Here is a 26,638-nt window from a genome sequence, read left to right on the forward strand (position 1 = left end):
TTCTTGTATGTATAGTTCAATTGTTATGTAAGATAAAAACTGAATTTTTAAGTAAAATTGTTATATTTAAAATATTTTACTCAGGGAGTTCAATTGAGAAACAAGACTTAATTTTTTAAAGGAGTTAAAACATTAATTTGTAGTTAAATTGCATGAATATTAAATGCTATTATTTAATATTAAAATATAATAAATTATCTACTGTTCAGTCAAATGGATAAATGAAAATTTTTAAATTGTTTTGTTAATTCTTTGCAACAATAAAGCTAGTACTTTTATATTACCACAAAACTAAGTAATAAAAACATTGAAAAAATTTAAGTTTTAGTATAGATAACTTTTAAACTTATGTAGTCTAAGAACTTTTCTCAGTTATGAATTGTTTAGATTACGCTTCGAGGTAATTAAATTATGTATAAACTTGTTATCGTTTTTGAAGAAATTTGAATTAAATTCATTGTAGTAGAAAAGTTAAATGATTTAGAAAAAATTGAGTAAATAATATTTATTTTAAGTAAACAGCTATTTTTTGTACTTAATTTTTGTAATATTTTAACAGTATTATGTTTGTATAAATTATAAAGAATACTTATTTTTATTCTTAATTAATTATTTTCACATAAAACAACTGAAAGTTTAAATAAGAAAACTAAAACATTGAAAAATTGTATTCAATAATGTATTATTTTTTTTCAATAATTTTTAGTGAAAATTATATTATTTATAGTATTTTTATGCTGATGTATAAAAGTAAAAAAAATAATTATTGCTTTGTAAATTAAAACTTACAATTTCTGAATTGTAGTCTTTACTAATAGTCTAATTGAAGTTTTGCTATTTAAATTCGTTCTAATAAAGTTTGTTTTTCAGTTTTATAAAACAGAATGTTTTAGCTGCAAACATGGGTTGAAAAAGTTCAAAAATTAAATTTAAAATATTGTTATATTTTTATGCCAAATACTGTCTTTTTAATTATATAAATAACTTGTTATTACTTTAAGAAAATTAGTTTTCGTAGTAACACTTACAAGAGTTTTATTTAAGTTTTAGAGACTATTTAAGTTATTATATTCAAATTTTTATAATGGTACATTGTTAAGCTTCTGAAAATAATTTTACTTTTTAGTGGTAATTTGAATAAAAATTATTAAAATAGTAAATTTCAATAAACTTAGTCTACATTTTTTATTGTTATAAAAATTGTATGATTTTTAAATTTTCGTTACAGTGTTACTTTATAAAAATAAACTATTTTTTATTAAAATGCCAACAAAAGAAAAAGTTTGCTGAAGACATGTCAAGGTCAGTTTATAAAAATAATTTTTTTTTTGAATTTTTTAAATAAACTTTCTTGAACAGATTAAGTGTTTTACAAGTAAGTTCTTGTTATAAAACTTTCCATAATCTTAGTGATATAAATTCAGACACTAGTAAATAGAAAAATATTATAAATTTTTTCATAATAAATTTGCTCTTAAAAGTTTTATTATTACATTATAATTAAAATTTAGTTTTAAATTGAGTGTTTTAATAATTTTATTTTTTCTTTAATTATTAAACAAAATAGTAAAAATGAAGAAAATTAAAACTATTGAAGTGTCTGCCATATTAAAAGTATGTTCAAATAAAATTTGAACAAAGGTTTTTTTATGTAGGTAATAAAAACTTCTTTTATTTACGTTTTTTAATGTATACATTTTTTTTGTTAGTTTTCAATCCAGAGAAGAACTACAATTTATTAGAAATGAAGACTCAAATGAAAAAACAGAACATTTGTTTTTTAAAGGTACGCATGTTATTTTAATAAACTTCAACAATTTTAAATTATTGCTCATTTTTAAGCTAAATGAAGTTGTATTGGTACATAGATGTAGTTTTACCGTTATACATAGTTTTTATAGAAGTAAAATATTCGGTAACTTTCCTTTCCATTTTAAATGCATTTAGTTTTACAATAAAAATAATATTAAATGATTTTTTTGACATGTTAGTTTTTATACAATATAATTATATTTACTTAAGCCTGGTTTAATACTGGTATTTTATAAAATACACTGTTACCAGATTTTTTAGACATAAAGTTAAAGTTATTTCTTTTGATATAAATTAAACTATTTTTGACCAAAGTTAACGGGTCGCAACAAATTTTAGAAGAACTCTGGCTCTTGTGAAGTTTTTGTAATTTTTTAATTTTACTAAATATCCAAGGTTAGTTTTTATGATTTTATATTAATTTTTTTTCTGAATATTTTTTATTCTTAATAATAAGTTTTTTGTCATTTATTGAAGCTTTAAAGCTTGATTAACAGTGTTTTGCTGCTAACACGTTTTAAATATTTATAACAAATTCAGGCTGTCTTTTTTTTTGCTTAAAAGAGTGGCAACACTAGCTTAGTTTATGTTAATGTTACTGACAAAACAAAGATAGGTAATTAGATTATTATAATAGAACACTGTTATTTTACTTTGAAAAACATCTATTTGCAAGTTATTATAATTATCTATACAGTAAGCTGTTTATATATATATTGTAGTTTTATGCTTGTTTTTGTTAACTGTAAATGTGTAGATGTTTTTGTATTTTTAGTATAATTCTATTTTAATCCAATATATGTTTACTCTAACTGAGGATCTCAAAAGATAACTTAGCTGTTAAATGGTTATTTTTCAAACTGAAGTTATAATTATTAAAAGAAGTTTTGTGATGTATAGTTTTGAAAAGTTTTTTATTCTTGTACATACTTAAATATAACCTATTAAACATAAAAAATAACAACAATTTCTAGCATTAAAAGAAGCAAGGAAGATAGAAAGCAAAATACTGAAAAACAGTTATGTCACTTTTCAAAACACAACCTTGCTTGAGAAAGTATTAACAGAAGCCCAAAACTTTTTCGAGCAATTTAAAGAGTTCCATACACACAGTAGCGCAGTAACAGGTAATTAATATAAAATTTAAGTTTTTTCATGATTGTTACAATTAAAAAGATGTAGACATTGAAATTTTTATTTTTAGCTGTCTCTTAAAAAAAGTCATTTATTTACTCTGGTTGATATTTTTAAAACTATAAATTATAAGTAATAACTAAGTTAAGGCCATAAGGGGGTCAACTTTGTTTTTTACAAGTTTATCTTGTTTTTTTTTTGCATTTATCTTTGCTATCAGACACTTTTAACAGCTTAACAAAATTAAAAGTAACTTTTAAGTTGTAAGTTATCAAAATTAGTGAGTTCAATAAGTTCATTATGAAAAAACACAAAAAAATCATTAAAAACCCATATCTTCCTTATTTTAACCAATAGTCGTAAAAATTTTACCTTAAGTTTTATATTTGAATCACTATACTGAGCGATTTTTTTTTTGAAAAATACTTTTTTTTGAACAACCAACTTAAAATTTTTTTTTTAAGTATTTTCAAAATTCCAACACAAGACATGTTTTAAACTTTTTAGGAATGTTTCCTGAAAATTTTAGGTTTAGATGGTCTCTAGCTCAATAAAAAAATATACACATTTTTAGTAAATTTTCAAGTTTTTGATAAAATTGACAATAAAAGATTGTGGTCTAGTTGTTTGTATTGAAAACTTTTTACAAAGTTAAAAGTATTTCAAAAGTTAATTTAAACTTTTCTGTTTTTTAAACATAACTTATAGTTCACTATTAAAAACATTAGTTTAAGAGACAGTGTTAGTTTTTGTAAAAATTGCCTTGACCCTCTGGTATACTTAATATGAATATTTTCAATATTATAAAAATAAATATATTTTAGATACATTAAAAGTCTTTATTTTATAAAAAGATATAACCATTCAGTATACCTAGAGTAAGCTATTATAAAAAATTATAAATTCATTGTTTTAGTTAGTTTTTAGGCCTCATTGATGATTTGTTGTGTAAATTTTACTTCTTATTTTTTTTCAATCTACAATTTGTCAAGTTTTTATAATATGCCATTTTTTCCATAAAAGTGTTTATTTAATTTATTATTCAAAATTTACTGAGTTAATTTTTTTCAGAAAAATGCTTGCACATACTAGAACTGATTGACATGGTGTCCCTTGATTTGCAGAGTTTCATTCAGAAATCTCCAAAACTTATCTATTCCCCATGTGGTCAGTTAATGAAATATTAATAAAATATTATTGTCTATTTAATTAAATACTACTGTTTTTAGTTTGTTGTTCCACAGGTTATTGACACAGTATAGAAATAAATTATGCTTTGTTTTAATTCAATGGTTATATTTGAAAGCTAAATTTTCTGTAATTAAGGTTTGCATAGTAATTTTATACCTAAAAGCTTAAGTAAGTTTTCATCATAATAAATAAATAAATAAATAATAAAACATTTAATTTTGGTTCAACAATACATTTGCTTGTTATTATATTTGATAGTTTTTAAAAATGACTTCTGTTTTTTTTTCTTGAAACATTTAAAATATTTCACTAACGACTTTTTCCTGTACATACAATATAAAGATCTCTACAGAAAAAGATCAGCATGCACTAGAAAAACGTATGCAAAATATTTCTATATGAATATTTGGTATATAATTATTTTAGTAATTTTTAGATACACACAACCCTCCTAGTATGTTAATGAGAATGTTTTGCAAAGTCAACACAGCTCTTTATTATTATTTAATATTTATTGTTTAATTTAATATTAATTTATAGATACACACAACCCTCCTAGTATGTTGATGAGAATATTTTGCAAAGTCAACTCAACTCTTCTCTACTTGTCCTCACTACATTTACCACCTGCCGTTTTACATTATGACGTAAGAATGGTTAAGCACTATAAATACTATATATTTTTTATGGTTGAAACAAAATATTTAGTGTTGTATTTTGAGGCGTAAATCAGTTTTTATAAACGTTTTGTTATGACTTATAACTGAATGAGAATCAAAATTGTGAGAATATAATTCTGTAGATTAGTTTTAAACACAAACTTATTTTTGTGGGTCTTTTTTAATTTTTAATTAAAAGAAAAATTGCTTCAAAGTATGCAAAATTTAACAAACATTAGTTTTTATAATTTCTTGATTTATAAAATTTATTACATGTTTTTATCTTTTAATATCAACTGTTAATCTCTACTAATAAGGGCATAAGGGGTAAACACCTTTGTTTTTGAAAGTTGATCTTTTTTTATATAGTTTTTACTAAGCTACAAGATGCTTTTTACAGATTTAAAAAAATCAAAATAATTTTTGAGATATGGCCGGTCAAAGTCGGAGGCAACAATAGGTTCCTTATGGGAGGCGTTTGTTGTTAATGTTATAATGTATTTTTAAAATCAGTGAAAAGCATTTTGTAGCTTAGTTAAAACTATATAAAATAAGATCAAATTCAAAAAAGTTGTTTACACCCCGCTATGCCTATAACTGCTTTCCATTTGACTTCAATATATTTTCAGATGTATTTGTTCTGACGAGTTCATTAGGCGAAGCATTAAAAAAAAAATTAAGAACAAAAACTTTTATTTTGTTATTAAATTCATATTTGTTTATTTCAGTTTAAAAGCTGCACTGGGGCACTCAACAACTCAGAAGAACCTTTCAAGAACAAAATAATATACAGAGTCGTGGAACAATGTTTCAACCTAACTGTAAACGCCTACATGTCAACACCTAATATTACAAGTAAGAATATTATTATTTGTTAAAATATTTCTACAATGTTTCAATCTAACTGTAAACGCTTACATGTCTACACCAAGTATCACAAGTTAGAATATTATTGTTTGTTATAATATTTTCAAAATTTTTCAGTTTTAGTTTAAAGGATTATATTTCAACACCTAATATTACAAGTTAGAATACTATTATTTTTTATAACATTTTCAAAATATTTCAGTTTAAGTATAAAGGATTATATTTCAACACCTAATATTACAAGATAGAATATTTATTTAGTTGTAAGTTTTTATATTTAATAAGAATTTATAGAATTTAAGTTATAATGTTTTTACAATGTTTCAACCTAACTGTAAATGCTTATATATCAGCACCTAGTATTACAAGATAGAATTTTAATATAATTTATTATCGTGTTTTTAGGTAAATCTAGTAATTAATTATTAAAGGTTAAGTTTTTAAATTTTACTTACTTTAACTTTTTAAAAGTCACCTTTTTCTGTTATGTGAAAGAAAAGTAAAACAAAAAGTTAATACAAAATGATTATAATCTATCAAAACATTAAACAACAAAATTATATAATTTCAAATAATAATACTCACTTGAAGCACTATATATTTTTGAAACTTCCTAATCTATAGATTTCAACTGACAACTTGACATAACACATTATCTCGTAAAACTAAAACTATCACTCTAAAGACAATTGGGGAGGTTCGCGGTCTGTGCTTTGTAAAAATTACAGGAACCTTAAAAGCGTTTTAGATTCTAGTAACATATTTTTGTTCGTCACAGTTTTAACTGACAGCTCAATGTAATAGTTTCTATCACAATACAACTTTCAAATCTCAATTCAGGAGAAGTACTTATGTTGCTGCCCTACTAAATCTGGTTACATGTCAATTCAAATTCGGACAAATCAAGTTCTTAAAAATTATTCAATACACTATATCTCAAAAGTATTACAAATTAAAAAAAAAACATATGTAGATCTTATTAAAATCTACAAGCCACTTTATTTTTTGCAAAATGTTAAATATTTTTTAAGTTATTTAAAGTTACTAAAAATAACTATCTTTTTATTTTATTTAAGCCTTATCTTGAAAATGTTTCAATGTTTTGCAAAATGAAAAAAAAGGCTTTTAGATATTAATAGGACCTACATATGAATTTGTTATATTTGACAAATATTAATTACTTTTTTAGTTGTGACCGTTTTAATTTTTTTTAGAACTTGAATTGTCCGCATTTGAATAGTCGTGCACGCGCTAAATCTACAGGGAACTTAAATAAAAACATTTCTCTCACAATACTTAAAACGTATATTGAATAAATTAAAAAAAAACTTAAGAGAACGTTATACTTATAACGTATAAAATTCTTATTAAAAGTGAAAAAAAAAATTCCTCATGGTACAATTTTTTTCTCAATTTAGGGGAAGTACAGGACTTGCTGCCCTGCCAAACCTACAGGTCACTGTTCAATGAAGCTGCAATCACGTTACCACCTTGCCAGTTCTGGAAGTTCGCCCAACTGATGTACTATGACGTCATAAGCCGGTCTAAGAAGGGCGGGTTCACCACGTCGGAGTGTTTGATCTTTTTCTGGTGGTGGCTCCCGCAGCTGGTTTGTAAAAATTAATGGTACAAATAAAAATAAGTTATTTATAAATAGATAGTGATAATAAGTTTGCCACTTTATTAAGAAACTGTTTCCATTTCGAGTAAGTGTCATGTTTGCACAAAAAAGTTTTACTTTTAATTACACAACCGAATCCTTAATGACAATTTTTGCTTCTGAAAACTCCTTTGCAGTTGATATGCGTTTTCATTTTTTTTTCTGCTAAAACTTTGTTTTGTGTAATAATTTAGAATCCTGTTTTTATAAATTTTATAAATGTATTTGAATTAGAGAATTGCAAACAATAACATAAAATATACAAATGCTTTTAGAAAAATGTATTAATATGTTTTCAACAAGCACAAACTAAGATATTATCTAAGAAAAGCAGCAACCATCCTACAATTAACCATCTTCAGTATTGCTAAAAAACCTGAATCCTGGAAAAACCTGGAACTTGACAATTTAGGCTAAAAAAACCTGAAAAAACTTGGAGTTTCGAACAACTTTTACATGTTAAGTGGTAAAATGTTGATATATCACGAAAATTTGTCATGAAAAAGTTTGTCATCATCAAATATTTTAAGTTTTTAAAACACATATACAGTTTTTATTGTATTTTCAATGTTGTTATACTACTCAACACAGTTTTTAACCTCAATTTTACTTTAGACTAAAATAGACCCAAAAAAAAGTACTTTCAAAAACCTGGAAGAACTCCTTAAAAACCAGAGGCAACCCTGCATATTGCAACCACCTAATAATTAAATTAAATAATAAAAAATAACAAATTAAAAAACAAATTAAAAACAGCAACTGTCCAACAACGAACCTTCGTGCAACCAGCTGATAACCAAACTGGTCCGGATGTCCCTTTCTTTATGCGAGGACTCTAGATCGCTTGTGAGGTGTTTGTCCAGTTACACTCGACTTTTGGACAGTTCTGGTCGTGCTGACCCTGGTCTGCATGACAATACTGGTCAAAATGGCACCACTAACCAAGGTTTCCATGACGACAGCGGTCAAATTGGTCACCTCGACCCGAATTCGCAGTCCTCGGTGGCGCGGTTCGACGCGGTCTGTAACTTCTTCACCAAAAAGATGTCCACCGACTCCACAAGTTTGTTTGAAACTAAAGTTGTGAAAATTTTTTTTTGTAATTTTTTATGTGCCAATGTACGCTTTTTTTTCCAAAACTAAAAATTTAGTGAATTTAAGTAGTCCTATGTTTGCAGATGGCTTTTAAAATACCATCGATAAAAACATATCTCCATTGCCTTTGCAAATTTGTTTTGAATTTTAGCTATATTATGTGCTGATCCTGTTTCACAAAAGCTTTACTTGCTAACTTTGTTTGTTTTATTATAAACTATAATTTTGTTCTTACTTTTCAATTCACAAAACTACTTTCTTTATTAAAATTCTCAACTGAGTAATCACTGGTTTTAAAGTTTAAAACAAAACAAACTTTTGTTATTAGACCTTTTTTTTGTTTTGAAAAAAATATCACTAATAACTCATAATGCATGAATTTTTATAACAAGTTTTTTATTTAATACAAAATTTTTGCCTTTTTTGAGTTTGTTCTCAAATAACAAATTCCAAAAGTGCAAAAAAATCAATTAAATTGTTATATATTTTTGTTGTTTCTGCAGCAGGCAATATATTTTTACCAGGCAGCTACACACTGTACAGTCCCACTGAATGGGCCTCGTACGTGGACGATTTGTTGAACAAGCAAACAGTTGCCAGCACAGGTACCGAACAGTTTGTCAAGCTGATTTCTTTGTATTTGAAGAATATCAATAGTTGGAACGCCGTCAGAGATAAGTGAGTTTTTGAACTTTTATAAAAGACGGTGTTAGTTAATAGAGAATGTTAGACTGTATGTGCACAAGAGCCTTTTATAAAAGTTTTAACCGTATACTATAAAAACAGGTTAAATTTTCACAAGTAATATTTTTTCAGTATAAATCTTTTGGCTTGATATTAAAAAAACATACATCATCTAATAATTGTATTTCTAAACTTTCAGCATACATTAGAATGCAAAGCGATACATGCAAGTGTTTTCTCTTTTGCTCAAATTGTCTTTCTAGACTAGACTCTCGAGTTGGGGATTATAAACTAATGGAAAAGCAAATTAGATACATTATGTTAAAAATTAAAAAGACAAAATCAAGATCTACAGAAAATATAAATTTAACATAGTCAACTGGTTCTGTAAACTAGTTTATTAATTTATTTAATATTTCAGTAGTCAGGCCGTGTAAAGCAACGGTATAACAGCACTTAGTTTATAAGTTATTAATCTAAATTAACTTACAGTTATGTTCTAAACAAAACTATAGTCTTCATTAATTACACTTTCGTCACAGCAAGTTTATTAGTTATTATTATTTTAGTTGCTATTGTAAGAAAAACGATCAAAAATGATTAAAACTTGTCTTGTATTAAGTTTTACATTTAATCAACGATAAATATTTTATTACGTCACAGATTTCACACGAGATTACGTCAGAACAGCAAGCCGACCTGCCGGGGAGTGACGTCATTCACTTGTTACGTCATAACGACGGTTGCCAGGGGCGACAGCAGGGAGGTGGGTGACGTCAGTGGGTCCTGCCACAAGATGGCGTTGTTGCTTCAGCAAGAAAATATATTGTTCAATCAGAAAACTTCTATTTTGTTGAGTGGTTTGTTTTTTTGTAAATGCTATATATACATATTGGTAGTTAGTAAAAAAAATTGAATAAAAAATATACCAATGCATTTTGAAAAACTTTTAGTTGTTGTACAAATGCTAGCCGAAATTTTATTTTTTACGATTAATTTTTATATTATTGTGAATTTCAATAACAACGAAGCGTTTAATAAAATTTACAGGACTTCTAGCAATGATTCAGTTGTTAGAAAGAAAAAGTGTTGATTTTTCACTTGTGAGCCAAGAGGTCGTGTATTTAGTTACCACTGCTATCAAGTAAGTTTATAATTGATTTAAAAATATATATTATTTTGAATTTTGATTGTGAATCAAATAAAAATTTAGTTATTGATGCTTAATTTACTTATTGCATTTATTACTACAGTATTAAATTTATTTTAGTAAAACATTTTAATTTTGGTATTTTTACAAACTATACCGGTGACAGAAGAATACTCTAAGTTTTTAGTGTCATTAGAATTTAATTTAATTTTTGTTAAAATAACTCAACACTTTATTTTATTACTTTAATGGAAAATTACATATTTCTTCAAATTTTATAGTAAATTACAGAAATAGTTCAAGTGTGATTTGATATAAAGTTTTAGTTTTTACGTAATAGTGTAATGATATCGAATTTATAGCAAAAACTTCAAGCTTATTTGAAGAAAGTGATACAAATAAATTAGGTGTGATTTGTTTTATGATGCCAATAAATGTTTAACTAAATTTTCAGTTCATTAGAAGAAAATGATAGAAACAATTCAGATCAAGTTTGTTGGAAAGCAATTTCCATGTATTTCGGACAATTTGAATCTTTAATTGAAGTTTCTGTTGATTTCTCTATCGGTCAAGTCAGTTTGAACTCATAGTTTTAGTTTTTATGTTTTTTTCATATTTTTTGCTTTGTTACAATTAACGACTAAGTCCTTGTTTTTTTACTAAAAGTGCTATTTGAAAGTTATTTTGTTTACAACTTAATTTCAAGCTATACTGTTCCTAGAAAAAAAAGCAATTTTTCTACTACTTTTTTATTACAATTTTACTTAATATTTTATTAAACCCTAGTTAAGAAAATAGCGTTTAAAATAGTTTTGTGTTACGCAGATTGAATTGTTACCCTCAATAGATTGTATAAAGAAGTTTATAGGAAACATTAGAAAAAGCAGCAGTAAATTTCGAAGTTATTTGCAAATGTTGTCTGGCCTTTTTACTTCTTTCAGGTAAATTTTTAAACCTTATTTAAAAAATATATTTCAAGTAGTATAAAATATATTTCAAGTAGTATTTGACCTTGTTTAGTTTTGATACCAAATTGGTGTTTATGAATTCAATTACTTACGTATTATGTTTTATCATACTTTGCTGTGAGATTAGTCTGTGAGTAAATTAGTTTAAACAAGTACACCAGACTTATAAAAAACAGACCTATCAGTCTCTTATTAATAAAGTGCGCGGATAAAAATGATTTCAAACTGTTTTTATAAATGTTCCCAATTTTGAATTCCACAGCGAAAAAAAAACAAAGTTTTTGCTTTAAAGATAAATACTAAACATTTATATTTTTATATATTTATAATTCTTATGAGGTTTTAAACCGACAAAGTATTAAAATTTAATGCATAAAAAGCTTAAGTTTGGTTTTTTATCTAAATAAAAAATTCGTACATCAACTTTCGTATTATATTTTTTCAGGAAAAAGCGAGACGTAGTTCACGACTCTCAGGTGACAAATTTCAACAGGTTAGTTGAAATGTCATTGAACGTTTTCGTCTTCAGTTACGACTCGCTGATGACAAATCTTTTCGATCTTATTTCCAAGGAACCTTTCACTTTGAGACTTTCGGTGGATATTATATCATTGCTGCTCACATCTAGCAGGTTTGTTGATATATAAACGAAATTATATAAAAGATAAATTAAAACAAAATAAAAAATGTTTAATACATAATAAATCACTATTGAATTATGTTTGTTATCTGGTTGTAGACATGAATGTCACTTTTATTTACATCTAGCTGGGTTAATTAAATATCTTATAAACTAGAACAGAGTAAGTACTAAAGAATAAAGTATTATTGCAAATATGTTTTACATGTTTGTTATTTGTTTGTAAGAGCAGATAATCACAACCTTTTATAAGTAACAGGCAACATTTACTACAAAACCCACTCGAGGGCCACATTTATTAAAAAAATCTTTACTGGCCACCAAATTTGAAAAAAAGAATAAAAATTGACTTTCAATAAAAAATTGAATTGAATAATAATTGCAACTATCTACTTAGAGTAAATTTAGAGCATGTTTGTAGATTTGATAACACAATAGCTTATATTTGCTGGCTTTGGACAAGCTTTTTTCAAGCTAAAATACAAGTAGTAAGCAAAATGTTTTGATTTGACAGCAGTTTTCCAACTAAACGTACATGAGTAAAAAATATATACAAGCAAAGTTACAATGTCATTAGAAATACTTAAAAATAAATTTAAAAAAATAGTAAAAAACTATATCTTGATGTGGTTGATATATTAATTCAGTTGTTATCAGTTTTTCACTAACTAAAGTTATTTATTAAAATAAATTTATAAAATATTTGAGTTAAATTTGGTCACTGTTGTAGTGTTAGTATAGTATTAGTTACAGTACTGTTGCTACCATTTATTACTAGTTTTTTTAAAGGTATGCTAAAACTTGTAATTTAGCCTAAAATTGTTTTTTTTTTAAATTTTTTTAAAGTTTGTTAACATTTAATCTATCAACTCATAGACAGTAGCTGACTCAAGCTACTTTATTTTGCTTCAAAGAGTGGCAACCCTGACATTTTTAATATGATAATCTGTTAAATATATAGCAGTTGGCCACAGCAGTTTATAAACTCGATACCTGCACCTCGAGCGTGAGCCCCGTTGGCGCAGTAGGCAGCGCGTCAGTCTTATAATCTGAAGGTCGTGAGTTCGATCCTCACACGGGGCACCATTTTATTAAATTAAATATTATTTATTTTGGAATGCTATTTTAGTAACATAAAAAACAAAAGAGTAATTATTTCGGTTAGAAGTTTCGTAAATGTTTTGTTTTGATTGTGAAAGCTTTAAACTTTTTGAAACGTTTCCTATAATATTTTAGCTTGATTAGTATATTTAATGCTTTTATTTTAATATCTACACTATACAGTTATATATATATATATTTATAATAATGCAAGTTGTTTAAATAAAGCAACAATTGGTCAAGTAAGTATTAAAGTTTTTACAGACTTTTAAAACACAAAGTAAACGTCTATGTTACAAAAATTACTGTCCTAAGTTACTATAGTTTGTAAAGTTTAAACAAAAGACTACACTTTTAGTCTATAAACTCAAATTCAATTGTACGAACAAACGCTATATTGAAAAAATAAATAACAAAGTATTCATTTTAAAAAATATAAGCCTCGCTTTGTTTGGCTCAATTTAAATAATGAAAAGTAATAGTTTGAAAAAAGTATTTTTGCAATGTTATTTTTTCTTAAAAAAAAAAAAAACTTGATTTTTTCTGTACTCTTAACTAATTGAACTACAGTGAAGTTAAAATACTTATTTACTTTTTTTTTCTATGCACTGCATATCCAAGTCGCTATTTAAAATCAGTTTTCTCGAAAAGTTTATTTTACAAAATGACAAATAAAAAAACAAAAGCTAAAATAGTATACGAATTTATACTAAGTTCATGTAAATTAAATAGATTTTTTTTGTTGAATATAAAAAAAAACAGAAGAAATTTTCATCAAATCATCACTAGCATTTGTATACCTGAAAAAAAATCAAGTGTGAAAAAATATAAAATTTAAGTTTTCAACTTTTGCTGTTTGTATGGAACTAACTTTGTATACTTTATAAACTAAACAAAACTTAAAAAAAACTAAAAGTTTTGTTATAGACTATAGAGTGTTCATTTTTTTTACTTGACCAATAACTTATTATTAATTGATATTGTTGAAAAAAAAACCTCTAATGTTGTTAAAATTAATACTCATCACCTTCTTCGTCTTCAAAATCATCAAAATCGGGTTCTAAAAATAAATAAATAGTTTAACAATACTATTCGTTTATTGTACTGTTATTTTTAAATTATGTTTAGTAATTGTTACAAGGATTAACTTAGCTATTTTATTTATATATATTATTTGTAACTTTAAAAAAAATGCAGTTTCTCAATAATTTAAATATTTTTAAAGTGTAGTACGGTAGTATTTAGTAATATTATATTATTTAAAATTTAAGTACACATGCTATTTTGTAGCGTAAACCTTAAGAATACTTATATTAAAATTTATTAACACAAAGGTTTATTATTATAATTAAATGCTCAATGTTTTATTTAAGGTTTTACACAATATTTGCAAACTATTTATATGTTTGTGTGCTTTTTTAATCTGAATATATTTAGTGTATTTAAAACAATTGTACTTAAAAATTACTTCCAATTACTTCATCGCTATTAACAGAGAAACCAATAACATTTAAAGTAGTTTTAAAATGTTATTACTAGATGAATATAAAATGTACAACTTCAATTGTATAACACACAATGTTTTGAAATAAAGCTATTAATTCAGTTTAGCAAAAGTATAACATGTGAAATATAATTAGTTGAGTGATAATTGTATTTAACTCTGATTGCCAAAATTTAACAAAAAATTATAAAACGTTGTAAAGTTAAAAAACCAATTTTACACATTCTAGCAATTATTAGGCTTGGCTTTAAATACTCTAAATACGCTTTTTATCACAGCCCTGTTGGCGCAGTAGGCAGCGCGTCAGTCTCATAATCTGAAGGTCGTGAGTTCGATCCTCACACGGGGCATTTTTTTGTCAAAAAGTTCTATACAGTAGTGGGAAAATCATTAAATTACAAATAGCTATAAAAGCTTTAGTTGAGACTCTACGCACTTTTAATTCAGCAGTTTAGGATCAAATAGTACTATTTAAGAATAATTTTTTATCAAAAGGTTTGAAAATATAATTCTCATAGATGTTTACTACTTAAAATTTATTTAGTCTACTAAATTATATAAACTATTTCCCTTAGTGGACGATATTTTACATATCATTAAACCAAAGAAGCGAAAAAGTATATGGGTGAATAAGTAGTCAAGGGACAACTATTTCAAAACTTTCTGCAATGGGGGCAATTATGAAAATGAATTATGTATGAAATAGTGGTATGAACCCATTAAAATATAAATTTTAATAATTTGTTTAGAAAAACTTCAACAAATTATATTAAATATTTTTACCTTCTTCGTCGTAAGAAGCTTCATCAAAGTCTTCTTCAGTTGCTGTTAATTAAATAAATCGTTAAATAAAACTAAGAAACAAATTTAATTTAAAAACCTGTGTAAAAGAGTTTACATTTTAAAACAGGTTAAAGTTAGAAGCATTTGCATTATATTCATTATTAATGTTTTTTTTTCTATACTTTGTTTGTTATATATGTAACAAAAGGAGCTAAACTTCTATTTTTACCTAGAAATTTAATATAAAAACACTAGCTGATTATTGAGGTCCTTCTACTGAAAAAAAATCATTACTTTGATTTTTTATTTTGTATGCGACGTGTTATGATGACAATATGAACAATATTATGGGTGCAGAACAACATAAACTACTTAAATGTTTTTATTTTTCCCTTATTTATACAGTTTGTGTTAAATTCCAAAAGATAAAAACCGAATATGTAAGAATGAAAGGTATACATAAAGTAGTTTATGTAGCTCAGAACCCGCTATGACGTCATAACGCATAGCAACTGGTTTATGACGTCACAATGCGTCGTCACTGGTGTTTTCCTGTAACGTACTAAGCTACGAGCCTCAGTGATAAAAATGGTCAATTCTAAAACTCACCTTGCTTGGATTTTGCGTCTTTCTTATCTGCTACTGGCTTCGAAGCTTCTTTTTTGTCAGCTACAGGTTTAACTTCAGCTTTTTTATCAGCTTTTGGTTTGGTATCTTTAGCAGACTTTGCGTCAGAAACTGGTTTTATTTCCGCTTTCTTATCTGCCACTGGCTTAGCCTCAACTTTTTTATCTGACTTTTTAGCTGCCACAGGTTTTGGTTGTTCTTTTTTGTCAGCCACAGGCTTAACTTCGGGCTTTTTGTCTGAAACGGGTTTTGTTTCAGCTTTCACATCTTCTTTTTTATCTGCTACTGGTTTTTTATCTTCTTTTTTATCTTCAACTGGTTTTTTGTCTTCCACAGGTTTTTTATCTGCTTTAGCTTCTTCTTTTTTATCTTCTTTTTTGTCAGTAACTGTGTTTTCGTCTTTTGAAGCTTCAACTTTTGGTTGATCGTTTTCAAATTCATCAAACCTGTTTTAAGTATGATAACATTCAATAATAGTGATAATATATAATTGTATTTTACAATCTTTTTTCAAACCATCACTTAGAAAAAATTTATTATGATAAAAAGCTTTTACACTTGTAAATACTTATTACATTGTTTTTTTTTATTTAGTTCATTATGATTTAAAGTCTAAATGTCATAGCTATTGTTGCACAAATGTGTTTATGTTATTAATTTGCAATTGAAAATAATCTGATAATACTATAAATATCCGTTTAACTATTTTGCCAGTTTTTTGAAATCAGTTTGAAAAAAACGTTCGTTTAAAAACACCTAACCCGTATGCATGTTATAAAATATAAAAAATTGAGTTTATTCATACCAGATGATAAAAACAGTTTTACTAACTAAGTTTGAATAATGATCTAAAAACATAAAGCCCTGTTTATTAACCTGTACCTAAGTTTACTTATTAAAACCTATCACTTAATTCAAAATTAAAATGGTAATTGGTCACAGCTAAAAATAGTGAAGTAAGATTTAATTTAAATAAGTTATCATCTATCTGTTCTTTAATTAAATATTTTAATATAATTATATCAAACTAACAAGGCGTCCAATTTATTTGCAAAATCTTCGTCATCTGCTAACGGAACACTCAAAATTTGAGAAAATAAGCAGAAAGCTACTAATAAAACTAATTTCATATTTTTATTTGTTTATTAAACAATACAACTAAGTTTATTTTTTATTTTAGCTGAAAGCTTTCTTATATATTTTTATTTTAATGCCCACCATTTCCTTAATAACTTATGATTTTGTTTATTTTTGTTTTTATTAATTAATATAAGTTTACGTAACCCTTTAATTGCCTACGTTGTTTATTAAAATTTTAATAAATATTTTATTCATACTGTACAAAGTTAATTAAAAGTTATCTAACCGACTTATTAAGTTTATTCAATTAAAATTTCAAACTAGCTGATGATTTTCTAACTTTTAAAACTGTTGTTTCAACTGTTTAAGTTTAAACATTTTAAATGTTTCAACTAAAGTTATAACAGATTTGTAGTATTAAGGTGATATATTTGTATCTAGTTGCTTGTATATACATTATTTTTTATGTAATATTACATATTATTTTAATAGACTTAGTTTATTGCTGATATGTTCTTTTACTGTTAAGTACCTATTTGTTTTTTTGAACTTAAATACTTAATAACTTATCTGTAACTTATGAAGCTTGTGTAATGTTTATTACAAACAGGGTTGCCACTTTACCTGGAAACCTGGAAAAACCTTGAAAAACCTGGAATTTGACAATTTAGGCAAAAATAACCTAGAAAAACCTGGAATTTGAGAAATTTTGAAAAAAACATGGAAAAACCTGGAAATTTGATCATAAAACCTGGAAAAGCCTGGAATTTTTGATAATTTTAACATTATCAGTAGTAAAATTTCGATTTGACACAAAAAATCTATCATATAAGTAATATTTTTTTGTCATCATCAAAAAGTTTTTTTTATTAAAAAACACAATTAAAGTAACTTCACAGTATCTTTTCAATATTTTTATACAATTTAATACAGTTTCTTATAAAGAAATTAACCTAAAACTAAAAATAGACCCAAAAATTTGTATTTTTGAAAACCTAAAAGAAATTTTGAAAACCTGGAAAAAAATTTGAAAAAAAAACGAGTGGCAACCCTGTTACAAAAGCCTTTATATTTTAAGTTTAATGATGATCACTTAAATTTAATAATTTTTTAAAACTAGTTATACAAATTTTATAAAGACTACTTTTTGTATATTTGAATTCTGATTTATTATGAAGTGTTAAAGTTAAAAGTTATTTATAATAAATTATATATGTTACTCAATATAAACAGTATAAAAGTATTTTAATAAATATTTAGTTAATCTGTACAAAGTTAATTAAAAGTTATGTAAGTGACTTATTAAAATCATTCAATTAAAACTTCAAACTAGCTACTACTTTTAACTTTAAAAATTGTGGTTTCAACTATTAAAAATTTAAACATTTTAAAATTTCAACTAAAGTTCTAACACAGTTGTACTACTAAAATGTATTTTTGTAACTAGTCGCTTTTATAGAAATTATTGATTATTATGTACTATATATTGTTTTTAATGAACCTAGTTTATTGCTAATTTGTTCTTTATTTTTGTTTGCCTGTTATTTCATGCCTTTGTTTTAAACTTTACTCAATGTTTTATCACAAATACCTACGCTGTGTTTTAAATTTGATGATGTTCACCTGAATTATTTTATATTATATTAAATTAATTAAAAAACTACATGAAACTTAATAAAATTAACTTTCTTAGTTTTAATTTCGAATTATTTTAAAGTATCAAACTATAAGTTAATTAAAAGAAGTTTTACTGTTTAAAAAAATCTTCAAAGCAAAGTTTAGTATATTAGGTTAATTATGCTAAAAAAAACTATACAGGGTGCTAATGGAAGTATTAGAAAATTACTTTATAAAATTTTTTTAATGAAAATCGTTGTTCGTATTAACTAACGCTTTCAATTGGGAAATTCTTTTAAAGCTTAATATAATTTTTTTATTCTAAATCGAGTTATTCAGCAATTAAATAATTGATTAATTTTGCATAAATTCAAAAAAACATAATATTTTTTCTGTGAATAGTTGTTATGTTTCTGTTTTGTAGTTATAGTTTGTTAAGGTTAAAAATAATTAAATATATGTTAATAAATAATTAAATTGGTGATAAACACAACTCTAAAGCAAGGGTCGGCAAATTGCTCCTTACCCTACTAAAATACCCGGATGTAATCTTTACTTATGCGTTCTATTTGCAACGTTTTTCAAAATTTTAATCAAAAAAAAAAAAAACCACAGCACAAACACAACAACTTTGGGGAGGTTCTGGCGGATTCTGGACCCCAACACGAAATGCATATCAACGGTTGCCATGCAAACTCAGTTGCTCACCTCCCTGGTAACCGATCAACACGTGACGTCATTCATAGATGACACGTCACGTGTTAAGTATTGTGACGTCATAATGAAGTGCTGGGTAAAGTGCGTCATGCTGGGAGAGGAAACGACGTTCCTGAACAAGTTTGAAATTTTATGTTTATTTATTTTATGGTTATTTATAAAATTTTTAGAATTATAATTTTTTTTTGTTCAGGTTTTAATTTCAATAGTGTAAAAAGAGCAAAATAGAATTATTTTTTGCTTACTTGCTTTTAATATATTAAAATATTGAGTTATTATTGAATACAAAATTTAATTAAACTTTACAATAAAATCTGATATTAAATGTGATTAAAAAAAAATATGTTTGGTTGTTGCACAATTTAAAGTTAAATAAAGTTAGGAGTATTGGAAATGAGTTAAGACAACCTTTACCCAGGTTTATTTGGCCTGATTGCAGATTTTTATTCTGGAGTTCCAGTCTAAATTTATTAATAAATTGGATTTATATTTTAATTTTTTTAATATATTTTTTTACAGGCAAATATCACAATTGGCTGTCTTAAAAGACCTTTTTGAAGATGAAAATTTTGATGATTTCAATTTTCTAACGTTTCTCAAGTTAATTGCTAAAAAACATTCGCAAGCTAATGTAAGTACTAACAAATAAAAGGTCTTTTAAATATACTTTTTTTACTTCAGATGTTATTTAAGCTGACTTATACACGATTATAATAGTTAATTGCTTAGTCTTTTAAGAAAAATTAGATCACCTTTCTTTAATTATTAGATTATTTTATAAATATAAAAATCTGTTTATTATTTTTCCCACCAGAACTTCATGGAGCGGGTTAAATGGTCGGACAAACTTTCCAGGTGGCTGGGACAGACCGTGACAACCACAATGCGGTCCATACAGCAGTCCAGCGCCATGGTGACCAACAGACACGTGACCTGTTTCTATGGCAACACCAGTTTGGTGATGCTTCATTGTGCTCAACTGTTGTGTAAACCTGTTAGTATAAAGTAGATAATATTTTAGATTCTCTTGATATCAATTAGTTTTACAAGTTAATGCTTTTTAATAAAATCTTATTGTAAGTCTATATTATTTTACTTTGATATTTTAATACAGGGAAAACCTTCTCTGGTGACAGAATTTCTTTCTCACTTGCTGTCAGTAGCAACCATTAACAAGATTGTACAATATTTGAAACCTGTTATACATATGGTAAATTTATAAAATACATATAAAATAACAAGATTTTACAATATTTGAAACCTGTTGTACATAAGGTAAATTTATTTTTATATAAAATAACAAGATTGTACAATATTTGAAACCTGTTATACATAAGGTAAATATATTTTTATATAAAATAACAAGATTGTACAATATTTGAAACCAGTTATAGATAAGGTAAATTTATTTTTATATAAAATAACAAAATTGTACAATATTTGAAACCAGTTATACATGAGGTAAATTTATTTTTATATAAAATAAAAAGACTGTACAATATTTAAAACCTGTTATACATAAGGTAAATATATTTCTATATAAAATAACAAGATTGTACAATATTTGAAACCTGTTATACATAAGGTAAATTTATTTTTATATAAAATAACAAGACTGTACAATATTTGAAACCTGTTATACATGAGGTAAATTTATTTTTATATAAAATAAAAAGACTGTACAATATTTGAAACCTGTTATACATAAGGTAAATTTATTTTTATATAAAATAATAAGACTGTACAATATTTGAAACCAGTTATACATAAGGTAAATTTATTTTTATATAAAATAAAAAGACTGTACAATATTTGAAACCTGTTATACATAAGGTAAATTTATTTTTATATAAAATAACAAGACTGTACAATATTTGAAACCAGTTATACATAAGGTAAATTTATTTTTATATAAAATAACAAGATTTTACAATATTTAAAACCTGTTATACATAAGGTAAATATATTTTTATATAAAATAACAAGGTTGTACAATATTTGAAACCTGTTATACATAAGGTAAATTTATTTTTATATAAAATAACAAGGTTGTACAATATTTGAAACCTGTTATACATAAGGTAAACTTATTTTTATTTAAAACAACAAGACTGTACAATATTTAAAACCTGTTATACATAGGGTAAATTTATTTTTATACAAAATAACAAGGTTGTACAATATTTGAAACCTGTTATACATAAGGTAAATTTATTTTTATATAAAATAACAAGGTTGTACAATATTTGAAACCTGTTATACATAAGGTAAATTTATTTTTATATAAAATAAAAAGACTGTACAATATTTGAAACCTGTTATACATAAGGTAAATTTATTTTTATATAAAATAACAAGACTGTACAATATTTGAAACATGTTATACATAAGGTAAATATATTTATTACATATAAAATAAAAAGACTGTACAATATTTGAAACCAGTTATAAATGAGGTAAATTTATTTATTACATATAAAATAAAAAGACTGTACAATATTTGAAACCTGTTATACATAAGGTAAATATATTTATTACATATAAAATAAAAAGACTGTACAATATTTGAAACCAGTTATACATGAGGTAAATTTATTTATTACATATAAAATAAAAAGACTGTACAATATTTGAAACCTGTTATACATAAGGTAAATATATTTTTATATAAAATAAAAAGACTGTACAATATTTGAAACCTGTTATACATGAGGTAAATTTATTTATTACATATAAAATAAAAAGACTGTACAATATTTGAAACCAGTTATACATGAGGTAAATTTATTTATTACATATAAAATAAAAAGACTGTACAATATTTGAAACCTGTTATACATGAGGTAAATTTATTTATTACATATAAAATAAAAAGACTGTACAATATTTGAAACCTGTTATACATGAGGTAAATTTATTTATTACATATAAAATAAAAAGACTGTACAATATTTGAAACCAGTTATACATGAGGTAAATTTATTTAATACATATAAAATAAAAAGACTGTACAATATTTGAAACCTGTTATACATGAGGTAAATTTATTTATTACATATAAAATAAAAAGACTGTACAATATTTGAAACCAGTTATACATAAGGTAAATTTATTTAAATATAAAATAACAAGACTGTACAATATTTGAAACCAGTTATACATAAGGTAAATTTATTTAAATATAAAATAACAAGACTGTACAATATTTGAAACCTGTTATACATGAGGTAAATTTATTTTTATATAAAATAACAAGACTGTACAATATTTGAAACCTGTTATACATAAGGTAAATTTATTTTTATATAAAATAAAAAGACTGTACAATATTTGAAACCTGTTATACATAAGGTAAATTTATTTTTATATAAAATAACAAGACTGTACAATATTTGAAACCAGTTATACATAAGGTAAATTTATTTTTATATAAAATAAAAAGACTGTACAATATTTGAAACCTGTTATACATAAGGTAAATTTATTTTTATATAAAATAACAAGACTGTACAATATTTGAAACCAGTTATACATAAGGTAAATTTATTTTTATATAAAATAAAAAGATTGTACAATATTTGAAACTTGTTATGCATAAGGTAAATTTATTTATTACATATAAAATAAAAAGACTGTACAATATTTGAAACCTTATTTTTACAAGGTAATTCATTTGTTTTGTATTTATAAAACAACAAGATTGTAAATGAAACCCTGTATTTAATATTTCAATAAGTTTATTTAATGTTTATAAAATAACACGATTGTTAATATTTAATACCGTATTTTTATAAGGTAAAAAAACATTTGATAGTCAAAGTCCTGTTGAATTAGGCTATTAAGATATTAAGTAGTAATTTTATTATTTTGTTTTTATTAATTTGTTTTATAATTATTTTAACAATTTAAATTAACTATTAAGTTAAGATAACTAGTGCTATTGAGTAACTTAAAATAATAAGAACACTTGTTTTAAATCAGTCCATAAATTGGTTATGATAGAAATTTTTATTCAAGTTGTATAGCTTTTTGTTAGTAGTTTTATCAGTAGTATTATAAAGTTATCTTTTTATTACAATTGTTTTTGTATCTTAGTTGCGTTAGTAATTAAAAAAACAAAGTAATTTTTTCTTTCATTTTCCAACAGGTAATTCAAGGCGTTCTTCCGTTAACAAAAACTTGCGGAACAAGTAAAAGATTATTGAAAACTGTCATTAATAATTACATTAAGCTGTGAGTTTTAATTTAGTTTGTGTTTTTATTTTAATCATAAAATTTTTTTGTTATGAATAATTAGTTACAGTGTTGCCAATAATCATGAAATCTTTGAAAAACTTTGAAAATTATAAAATTTTGAAAATTAACGTTTATATCAAAAATTTTAATTTTATTATAAATCATGGAAGTTTGAATTATAGAATTTCAATTTCTTTGAAAATCCTTGAATATTTTCGAAGAAAACACTGTAAATCTAATAAGTTTTTTTTCAGCTTAAATAGTATCAAGAAATTAAATACTAATTAATACCAGTTTTCTCACTTGGCTTTTACAAGTTGATCTTACTTCGTAGATTTTTATCTCAGCTACCAGATAATTTTACTGATTCTAAATTTTAAAGTTTCTAAAGTAAGTATTGTTTAACTTCTGTTTTTTTACTTTATGCAAATAATCCTAGGATCCTTGATTCACCCTGTGTTTTTACCTTATTTGTACTTTGTTTTGTTTAGAATTTTAAAAGCTATTGTAGTAATACTAAAGTTTAATATTACACATTATGGCTAAAGATAAATTAAATATTAAGTGTTAAAACTATAGTGTCATTAACTTTTAAATAATTTTAAATAGCTTGTTTGGTTGTACTAAATTCTAAGTAAAGGAAATTGTAAAGTTAAAATAAACAACTTTTTTTTACAGATTTGACACGCTGGATCATCCGATGTACAAAATATTAATAAATTGTAATAAAAATACTGATTTATTTTTATTAATACTATTTGAAGTATTTCAATATCCACACACTAATATTATTACAAAGGTATATTTTTTAATTTCTCTCTTACAGATGTTGATTACTTTTGATAAGAGTTTTAATTTTAGATGGTTTTGGAAAAAAATCCATAAAATATGCATTAAAACTGCTACAAAACATACAAAATTTAGTTGAAAATTGGGTGGAAAATTTTAAGGTTTATGTTTTTAGGATAAAATAGTGAATTTAACAAGGTTATAAAAATCTAGAAATTTACTATTTCAAATATGAAAACTACTTGTGTTTTCTCAAATTTAAAACACAAGGATAAACAGAAATATCTAATAAAGTAATGATATTTATTTTTTCTTACAGTTAGTAGAACTGTTACATCGTTGGAGCAATAGTAAGTCACAAGAATTAATAGAAGTCACAACTGCAGAAAAAATGTTGAAATTAATGCAAAAATGTAAAGCTAATACCATCAGTAACAAGTAAATTTGATTACAAAATAAATAAATATAATTTTATTGCTTACTAACTTCAAATAAGTTATGAAAAAATAATGTTTATTAACTAACTTAGTTGAAATAATGTTTTAGTTTTTCAAAACTTTTTTTTCTTAATCAATAAATAAAAACTATTGTTTTATAAATTGTTAATTGTACTTATAATAATTAGTATTTTAATGCTAACTTGTAAGAATTTTTATAACATAATAAAACAAAAATAATGTAATTTTGTAGTTTTTAAAATTTAAGAATGTTATGTTTACAAAATTTAAACATCTTATATATTTTTTATCTTAATTCAGATATAATCCGCAAGGACAAATAGTTTCCGGAAAGATAAACGATCTCATAAGCTTCTTTGAAAATATAATTGATGAGGACACGTTGGCTTGCTCACTCGATCTTTTCGCTTGAAGAAAGTTAATCTGCAGATCTTTTCACGTGAGGAAAGTTAATCGGCAGATCTTTTCACGTGAAGAAAGTAAATCTGCAGATCTTTTCACGTGAAGAAAGTTAATCTGCAGATATTTTGATTAAGACTTACCTGTCTTTTCGAAGGAACTTTTAAAATAAGTTGGAGGTTGTTGTTTCGTTTCAAAGGAGATTTATATTTTCAGGAGAGGATTTATGGCATGGTTACCACTCTAGAAAGATCAGGAAATAGGAGAAATTCAGGATGTGATTTAAGTGGCATGTATGGTACGGAGTGATCTATCCGTGATAATTTGTTTTGTAATTTACTATAAGATAGTTTAACTAAACAGGAAGTTGTATAATTTATAAGCAAATCTTTAAATTTAATAAACTTAAGATTTTTTTTAAAGCTTGAATTTGTCTTTTTTTTTTCTTCAAAATGTAGTTTGTTAGGTTACACTTTTGGTATAAATGCATTTTAACACACAATTTTGAAATAAAAACAGTTTTCTAATGTTAATGAACTATTTATTTATCTTTTTTAGAGCTTTTTGAAGTTATTTCTTCAAACTCAGTTCAGGAAAAATGTTGTACTTTATTTATTAAAGTCATTTATTTATTTTGTTAAAGACAAAAACTAATAAGTGAGTTGTTACATGTTTAATGCTTTTTTTTAAGAAAACCATTTGTTTTAACTTTATTAATTTATTTTTATTGTTTTCAAACTTAACTTTTACTGTTTAAATACTTTTTATTAAGTATGGCACTTTGTAGAATGTAAAATGACTGGAGATTTTTGGTTGCCATTTAAGATTAAAACTTTCTTTAAACCATTCGTTTCTTGTAATTTGTTTAGTATTTTTTTAAGAATTAAAAAATACATGAATAAAAGTGTTTCGTTTATGAATTAAACTGTTTAATATACTTTATTTAGCTAGTTTTAAAAAACTTCTAATTTTTTTTTATTGTTTAATTAAAGTGAACTTTCATCAAGCTGTTCTTTAATGTCAAATTTAACATGCAAGTTTAATTTAGTTTATTGAACTACTATACTAGCTTTTTATTTAATTTTCATTAAAAATAAAAAGTCAATGTTTATAATTTAATATTTGGAACAAGCTGTCTCAAAATTGAATCAAATTATTTTTCATAGCTTCAAAGTTTTGAGACCTTGTGTCAAAAATACCTAATTTTTATTATAATTAAAAAAAAAAATTATGTCAAAATATTCAACAGTGTTGCTGTTAAGAACTCTTGTTAATTTTAAATTTTAACAATGCAAAAAGACCTAAAGTTTAACTTATAATAAGGTTAAGTGTTTTTGTAGAAGGGTGTTAAATAAAGCGATTGAAGATATAGATATATAATTTTGTTGTCTTCAATTAAATCTTTAGTAATCTTGTTATTCAAGAATATATAAAACTTTAAGTTCTATTGACATAAAAAACACAAAC

General features: G+C 24.5%; 2 protein-coding genes and 2 non-coding genes across 4 annotated transcripts; 3 read left to right on the forward strand and 1 right to left on the reverse strand.

The window, feature by feature from the left end:
* The first annotated feature begins 1,235 nt into the window (after positions 1 to 1,235).
* On the forward strand, positions 1,236 to 25,701 carry LOC145844134 (uncharacterized). Its single transcript, XM_082951495.1, has 22 exons — positions 1,236 to 1,302; positions 1,710 to 1,786; positions 2,787 to 2,939; positions 4,018 to 4,113; positions 4,678 to 4,784; positions 5,525 to 5,651; positions 7,082 to 7,272; positions 8,080 to 8,386; positions 8,943 to 9,096; positions 9,766 to 9,962; positions 10,153 to 10,246; positions 10,707 to 10,824; positions 11,078 to 11,193; positions 11,666 to 11,851; positions 19,188 to 19,409; positions 19,809 to 19,920; positions 20,104 to 20,283; positions 20,404 to 20,499; positions 23,437 to 23,522; positions 24,204 to 24,324; positions 24,634 to 24,752; positions 25,073 to 25,701. Exons 1-22 carry the CDS (start codon positions 1,295 to 1,297, stop codon positions 25,182 to 25,184), a joined length of 2,979 nt encoding a protein of 992 aa, XP_082807621.1. The 5' UTR covers positions 1,236 to 1,294; the 3' UTR covers positions 25,185 to 25,701.
* Trnai-uau (transfer RNA isoleucine (anticodon UAU)) lies at positions 12,871 to 12,943 on the forward strand. Its single transcript has one exon. It is a non-coding gene; the product is annotated as a tRNA-Ile (tRNA).
* On the reverse strand, positions 13,596 to 17,035 carry LOC145844323 (uncharacterized). Its single transcript, XM_082951713.1, has 5 exons — positions 16,908 to 17,035; positions 15,858 to 16,321; positions 15,249 to 15,290; positions 13,958 to 14,021; positions 13,596 to 13,761 (listed from the first exon to the last, which is right to left on the reverse strand). Exons 1-4 carry the CDS (start codon positions 17,003 to 17,005, stop codon positions 13,975 to 13,977), a joined length of 651 nt encoding a protein of 216 aa, XP_082807839.1. The 5' UTR covers positions 17,006 to 17,035; the 3' UTR covers positions 13,596 to 13,761; positions 13,958 to 13,974.
* Positions 14,743 to 14,815, forward strand: Trnam-cau (transfer RNA methionine (anticodon CAU)). The gene has a single exon. It is a non-coding gene; the product is annotated as a tRNA-Met (tRNA).
* Positions 25,702 to 26,638: the final 937 nt, after the last annotated feature.

The sequence above is a fragment of the Thalia democratica genome, chromosome 9 (genome assembly GCF_965202585.1).
Source record: "Thalia democratica chromosome 9, ktThaDemo2.hap1.1, whole genome shotgun sequence".
In the NCBI taxonomy this organism is placed as follows: domain Eukaryota; kingdom Metazoa; phylum Chordata; class Thaliacea; order Salpida; family Salpidae; genus Thalia; species Thalia democratica.